General features: G+C 37.1%; 1 protein-coding gene across 2 annotated transcripts in view; it reads right to left on the bottom strand.

The window, feature by feature from the left end:
• lrmda (leucine rich melanocyte differentiation associated) overlaps nt 1–5,841 on the bottom strand; it is a 232,899-nt gene extending 227,058 nt beyond the window's left edge. The window contains exons 1-2 of one of the 2 annotated variants that reach the window (XM_047811950.1): nt 5,513–5,841; nt 4,973–5,073 (exon numbers count right to left, since the gene is read on the bottom strand). In XM_047811950.1, the coding sequence (XP_047667906.1) occupies nt 4,973–5,073; nt 5,513–5,554 (143 nt within the window). In that variant the 5' untranslated portion in view covers nt 5,555–5,841. The remainder of the gene's footprint in view (nt 1–4,972; nt 5,074–5,512) is intronic. The other variant, XM_027142035.2, reaches the window with a different exon arrangement.
• Between the last annotated feature and the right edge of the window lie 1,659 nt (nt 5,842–7,500).

Here is a 7,500-nt window from a genome sequence, read left to right as displayed (position 1 = left end):
GGGTCACGTCTTAAACGGTGCTGCAAAAGAGGCAAACAAAAAAATCTTCTTTTTTTTTTCCATTAGCAAAACAGCCAAGAACAAACTTGTCAAGAATAATGCATCTAAAAGGAAGTCCTCCGTATTATCGTTATTACTAGCCACCCTGTCAGCTCGTCACTCCTGGAAGAAATCATAGCGCTACAATTTGTTCAGATAAATTAAATGTGGTTTATCATTGCAGAGTTGATTTATAAAAAGCTGTGCTGCAAATGAAAATGCATACATTACATTCAGAGCAGAAGACGCTGTCTTATAAGCTTAAAGAACATTGCATATTTTCTAATACAAGCAAGATACTCAAGGCTGCTCCCAAATATTAGTGCTAAGTAAGCCTGATAGATCAGATATGGAAAATTCTCATTTCTGCTCAAGCATCAATTTCCACTCCCTTTCTCAGCTAAGTGATTTTGAAGACCTCGTTCCGACAGTTTCTCCCCCTCGCACTCTTTTAACTGACATTTTATCTGCATACTGGCATTGTCGCAGATTGAGCATACCCACAGGACAATGACAGCCCCTTCTTCCTTTGTCACTTCTCATTTTGGTGCTGAGCGATGCCTCTTCCTGACTCGTGCCAATAACAGAACCATCAAATAGGAGATTTCACACAACTTTGATGGAAAGGGTGCACTTCATACCGCTGACTCTCATTTGTCAATTAGCAGGAGCCTTCTGATGTCGGAATGCAAGGGTTTTGAAAGATCCACTGTTGTTCATGACGAATGAAGAGAGACAGCTGAGTGAGACATAAAGCTACAGAGTAATATCATAATGTGCTTTAGATATGAATTTAAAACGACACCGCTGACAGCCCGTACACGGTTTTATTTCATTTCTCACTGTACCCAGACACCACACTTTGTCTCCTTACTCTAGTTTCACCGGACTACATAGGTCTCGTTATGACAGGCCACTGAATATGTAAAGCGCTTCGCCTTTAAAAATTGAAGTTAGCATATTTGATTAGTTTCTAAACTATGAAAGCTTTCTCACTAATTTACTATGCAGGCAGATCGAGGAAAACTGCACTGTACTTCATTATAAAGGCTAGAGATAGGAAAGGTTTAGTTTCCATATAAAATTAATTAAATTAAATGGGGGGGGGTAATAATAAAAAATAAAGAAAACACACACACACACACACACACACACACACACAGAGGACTAATGATTTTAAAGAAATGTTATAAAAATATATATAATTTAAATTTAAGGTATATTGGCAAACAACTTTGTTTAGGACAACTTTACATTTATCTCATTTACCCAAATCAGCAGTAGAGGGTTAAGGGGCTTGCTCAGAGGAGTAGTAGCTTGCCTCACAACTTTCCAATCAGTTGTCCAACATCTTAACCACTGAACAACCACTAAACTAACAACATCAGAATTCCAAACCATTTCTATAATCACTGGGTACAGATTTAAGGACTATGCTACAAAGTGCTACTAGCTAAAGACATTTTTATGTGCACATTCCATAGGATAATATTTATATTTCCTACCGGTAAGTCAGAGAACAGACAAAACACAATAAAACAGAGACAAAGACAGACAGATCCTGACATTCTGAATTAAATTTTTTTGTACATAAATATTATACAATATAATAATAAAGTATATATCACTTTATGCTCTCTAATGAAGCATTCAACATCAGATCGGAATTCATCATTTCTAACACCTAATAAGGAACATTGGTATGGTCTCAAGTGACATCATATCAACATGGCTGCTCAGTCCCTGAACAAAGCAGCATGGTTTACTTTGACTATATAGTTTGAGCGTTTTGAGTAGACACATATACAGTACATCACTCATCACAGATACACTGGCTAGCTTGCTGCTAACAAAAGACATGCGTGAAGGCACCAGTGCGTTTTTTTCTTCGCTACATCATAGCTCAAACACACAAAAGTCATAATTCCAAATTATGTCATTTCAATATGTCTCATCTGAGATTAAACCAATGCAGCACGTTCACCCCTGGTGAGAATAAGTGTGTGAATGTGTGCGTGCATGCATCCCTGAGACTGAGTGTCATCTTATCCGGGATGTATTCCCGTCTCACGACCAAGGGTTCCAGGAACAGGCCCCAATCCCACCGCAACCCTAACCAGGATACGACAGTTAAATGATTGTTAACATGCTGAACACAGACTATGAAGTGTATGAACACAGACTATGAAAAAAGAAAGCGCGCATGGCTTAGACCCAGACCTTACTGTAGTTCCAGAGAACCAATATTAACTTTTGTTAACAACAAAGAAACCCAAACTGCATGACTTTTCCCATAACCATGATGTGCTCGTCAAGGCGTATTATGATTTGATGCAATAAAGAGAATATTTTTAAACATTTTATATTTTAGGCCTGAGATTCTAAAAGAATACAACATTTATGGAAAGATAGCATGTGTCCTCACTAGCCATTGCCTTTTACTGGTCCCTGACCACAGGAACCAGGCATTCATCACAGTGATATGCTCACAAATTCCCCAAGCTTGAATGCTCGTCCAACGTGTGTTGATCCAAGCTTATATCTAAGCATGATATACGAGCCAGTTCTGACGACAGAGCAGCTATCCTCAGCCTCGGTGGCTGAGATGCATGCCTTCTTGCAGATCATCTGGACAGGACTAGACAAGAAAATAAGATCTCCTCTGTTTTCAGCATCCAATAACCCACAGCATCATTCTATATGACAGGTTGCTCCTGAACCCCATCTTGGGATTACCTCTCGAGGCCATCATCTGCTAGCTATCCGCACTCTGGCTTTGGACAGGTGCTGCCTCACCATCACGTAGCTTTAATGTTAACCCTTGACAGACAGCATCATGTGATAAGGTCTAGATAAAGTGAATGTGAATTCACATGCTTCCAAACAGGAACAGACTCTGACACTATTCTCTCACCAACGTCACTGACACAAGGGTGAAAAAAAAATTGTACATTAGGAAAGCCTCACAATGTTTATACTTATATTTGTGAAGATACGTTATGTGTTTTCTGTTTTGTATACGTTCACACTGACAGCTTTATCTGCACATTAGTAAGAGCAGGTCTTGCACAGCACATTTTCTGATTTCATAATTTAATCACATTTCACTCTTAACTCCAAGCACTAAAGGGACACTATACCCTCTTTCTGGGGTTCTATGGCATTATTTTTCTTTCTGGCACCTTTATTTTTAAAGAGTGTATGTTTCAATACATGGCAAACATTGTGTGTCCAAAAGAACTGTTCAGACTGAATCGAAATGAAATAATGAAGTTTAAACTTAAAATGAACTCTAAAGGCTGCATTACCAATGAAAGAGAATGACAGATAGTACAGTCTCTTGCTACATTGAAGTTTTTGTGGCATTCACGGGATAGTGAAACACTTTACATGGGTAAAATAAGTAGGTTAATAGTTTCAGTTAAACAGGAAACAGGAAAGAAGCATTGCACTCTTATAACACCCAAACTCACATTGATTTATCTCATTCTCTTTATTTTATGAAGTATATGGTCAGCATAATGAAGATGAGTTCTGTGTCCAAACTCAAACAGTGTATGTTTTGCCTGTAGTATTTTCAGCAAATGAATAAAAGCATACTCTGATTTTAACCAATGCTGGTAAGCCACTTGGGTTACACAGGCTCATTAGGAATATTAATGCGCTGATAAGCGCATATTTCTGCACGGAACGCCAAAGCAGCACAGGGTTTAACAATTATTAATCTGACAGTCTTGAGCGCAAGGCGAATCAATTAAACGAAAGAATCCACATTTTCAGCACAGATAACTGCCTCAAGACGACAATTTTCACATGACAAAGAGAGGCCCATTCAGAGTCCTTCAAGGCCTGACAGGTCAAGAAAAGAAGTCTGAAACAAAAGCACCTTATAACCATCATCTCTTCTCTTTTAGTTGTCAGATCAACTTTGCTAGTCCTACTGGTGAAATGGCATTCGCCTCCCCGCCTGCCACAAGGTGCTTCTTCATATCCTGTCAAAGGAATCTTTTATTCTATTTGCTCTGCATTAACATGTCACATTTATTGATCAGACCTTTCATACAGCCACAGCATGCCAGCTCTGAACCCAAGGCCCTTTGATGCCATGATGACATCTCAAACCGCATAATGCACGTAATGCAGATATTAAATTGCACTTAATGCTAAATTGTGTCTACATGCGCAGCAGGTACACTGAATAAAATGTTTCATATCCTGTGATGGTGCTGTCATTTGGGTAAATATTCTTATAAGTATTCTGTTTGACAGTAAGTGACTTCATACTGTAGAAAGAAAGAAAGAAAGAAAGAAAGAAAGAAAGAAAGAAAGAAAGAAAGAAAGAAAGAAAGAAAGAAAGAAAGAAAGAAAGAAAACTATACATTGGGTACTACTACTCTCAATATTATACCTTTTTTATCTTTAAAGATTTACTCTAAAAACAAGTACTACTAAATTTATGCACATTACATCATTCTTAAAAGTTCAGAAATATACCCCTAATGGGTACCACCCTGACAATATTTTTTATTGAGTACTATTTATCTGAGAATCTAGACAAACAGACAGACAGACATACAGGCAGAGTCAAGTATTTCAAAAGAAATAAATGCATGTGCAAAGTGTTAACCACAGAAATGGTGTAACAGAAGGGCAATAACAAAAACGAAGTGTCGAAAACAAGGGATGTATTGCAGTGAACTTTAAGAGAAATAACATGTGGAGGTTCAAGAAATACTCCCAACAGCACATTCAGCTTCTCTCACATCAGTAGCCAAGATGTCTAGACAGCAAGTGACACTTGTCATGAAAGTGCTGCTTCACCTTTGACCCTTGGTATGTCACAACAAGCAACTAAAGCTTATCTGAGTGATAGTCCCTTAATGCATTTGTTTATGATTAGATTTTTAACGTGTTGAGGTTATAGACTCCTTACCTCAGTCGGTTGAAGCTAAGATCTAGTCGTTTTGCAAGACTCCCATAATTAGCCGCAAGAAACTCTGGGATGAGCTCACAATCATGTCCGATATAGGACACCTTTAATTCATGAAATAAAACAAGACAAAGGGGAGAAATAGATTATATGTGTATATGTGTATATATATATATATAAAACACACACAACCTTTATAAACTGCCTTGAGCTGAGCAACTGTTGGAATTATAGGATATAGCAAAAAAAATAATAATAATAAATAATAATAATCAGCCTAATGTTTTTTTAAACTCCCATTTTTAATAACATGCCACTGTTTGTTTATTCCTTTAGGGAAGTAGATACAGCTTATTTGTTCTTATAAATAATAATAATAATAATAATAATAATAATAATAATAATAATAATAATAATAATAATAATAAATGAGTGGAAGAAGAAGAAGAAGAAGAAGTGATGCTACAGTAGGTGATAAATCGTCCTATTTCTCTATAGAAACAGTAGGAAGTGTGTAGAGTTGAACTGTAGTTTTCTACTCACCTGAGTTCCAGTCACTACAACCCCAGTCTCGCTGTGTGCCATTCCACCTCTCTGACAGCTCACACCGTGCCAAATATCAACAGCAAACCTGCTACAAACCTACATAAAATAACCCTTCCTCTGGTTTATACTTTACACTGTAACTTTTTGTTTAAAGCCCGTTTTCTCGGCAGCTAACGTTTCTAATTGACTTCTTCCGCATACCCAAAGTCAGCTGATCTGCAAAGGAAGCGCGCGCCACCGTTCAAGCCACAAATCGGCCGCGTGCGTATTCATGCGCCACAGTTCATGCGTCCAAGCACATGATGTGCTGTTTGCACACGGACATCTGTCCACAAAGTGCATTACTTTCATACGAAACTGAAAATATGTGCTGTGACTGACTTATAGCACAAACATGAGTAGAAAGATGAGACTCTGCCTACAGGAGTCTAGCTATTAGAGTGGGATTCTTCCAAATGGTGAGGTGTAAAGTGCTATAGACAGTTTTTGCAGGAGCATTGGAGGAATTGTAAGCAAATAAAGACAAATAATATGCAAGGAACATTATATAAATTCAAGTTTAAAATTCAGTGACTGAATAATTTACATTAGTTTCACCAGTTGTTGTTGTTGGTGGGGTGGTTGTGGTGGTGTATTTTATATCTTGACAAAGATAAGAATATCTGAAAACTCTTACCTTGTTCTACAAAGGCAGAAAGCATATACACTATATAGAAAGTATATACACTAATTCAAATTTTCCACTATTTATATTTATCTTTTTAAAACACACACACACACACACACACACACACACACACATACATACTGGCCTGTTTCCCTGGGGTATAAATATGAGTTTGATTTTACATGTGAAATCTCTTCTTTTCCATGGAAAAAAAAAAGTAAACAAAAGAGACAGATGGTCGTTGACCTTCACGAGTCAGGTAAGGGTCAATAAACCAACAAGCATTTAACAATTCCATGAATCACAACTATACAAGAACTGGAATAATGCACACAATCAAGGCAATAGTAAAGTATTATAGTTTTCATAGTCTTGGAGTTGTCACATTTTAAAATCAACTGCTTGATATCACATTTAGGAAATAATAATAAGCTGTTTTGTAATTGATCCATGAAAAAGCTTTTCCTGAGAGCATTTCACACTATGCAGTACTTAAACTTTGACAAGTCTCATTACAAATAAACATTTTGTTAATGCACACCAGCAACATGTTTAGCAGCAAAAGAGATCAGGGAAAAAAGGAAAAGCACCTCATATACCATACCAGTAAAATATGGAGCTTGATCATTGATGATTTGGGGTTTGGAGGTTGGTGGTGCTGGGGCTGTGATGGGGCTGTGAAGACATCATGAATTCTGCTGAGTACCAAGAAATTTCAGAGCAAACCTGGGTTACCTCTACCATGGGGTTCAGATTTGGCCATACAGAGAGCTTAATAATTAGCACAGAAACACAAAGTCAGTGTTAAATGGATCTCCATTTCAGTCTCTATATATGAAAAGGACTGAAAACCAGTGTTCTGAATGAAAGAGAATAATCCACATGTACAATATAAAAATATAAGTTAAAAATGTTTGGCATGATTGAGTGAACCAACACCCATCTACACGTGTTTACAACCTTAGACATTTAAGCAAGTGACTCAGTGTTTGTCCTATTTTAGGACAGGGATATAAAATATTAACTTTAGTATTGCCAATAACTTTTTTTTAAACTTTTTTTTTTATAACTTTTTACTTTTTTTGTACAAGAAAATGCAACACTTAAAAACTTTTGTGGTTGGAATAAAATGTTTTGTCCCAAGTTCAAAATATCCCATATTGAATTTAGTTGTATTTATATATTGTTTTTAATGAATGGCTTGTGTGTGTGTGTGTGTGTGTGTGTGTGTGTGTGTGTGTGTGTGTGTGTGTGTGTGTGTGTGTGTGTGTGTGTGTGTGTGTGTGTGTGTGTGTGTGTGTGTGTGTGTGTGTGTGTG

Source organism: Tachysurus fulvidraco, chromosome 4, assembly GCF_022655615.1.
Source record: "Tachysurus fulvidraco isolate hzauxx_2018 chromosome 4, HZAU_PFXX_2.0, whole genome shotgun sequence".
Taxonomy (NCBI): domain Eukaryota; kingdom Metazoa; phylum Chordata; class Actinopteri; order Siluriformes; family Bagridae; genus Tachysurus; species Tachysurus fulvidraco.
The sequence above is the reverse complement of the archived record's forward strand: the minus strand, read 5'-3'. Positions and strand labels throughout refer to the sequence as shown.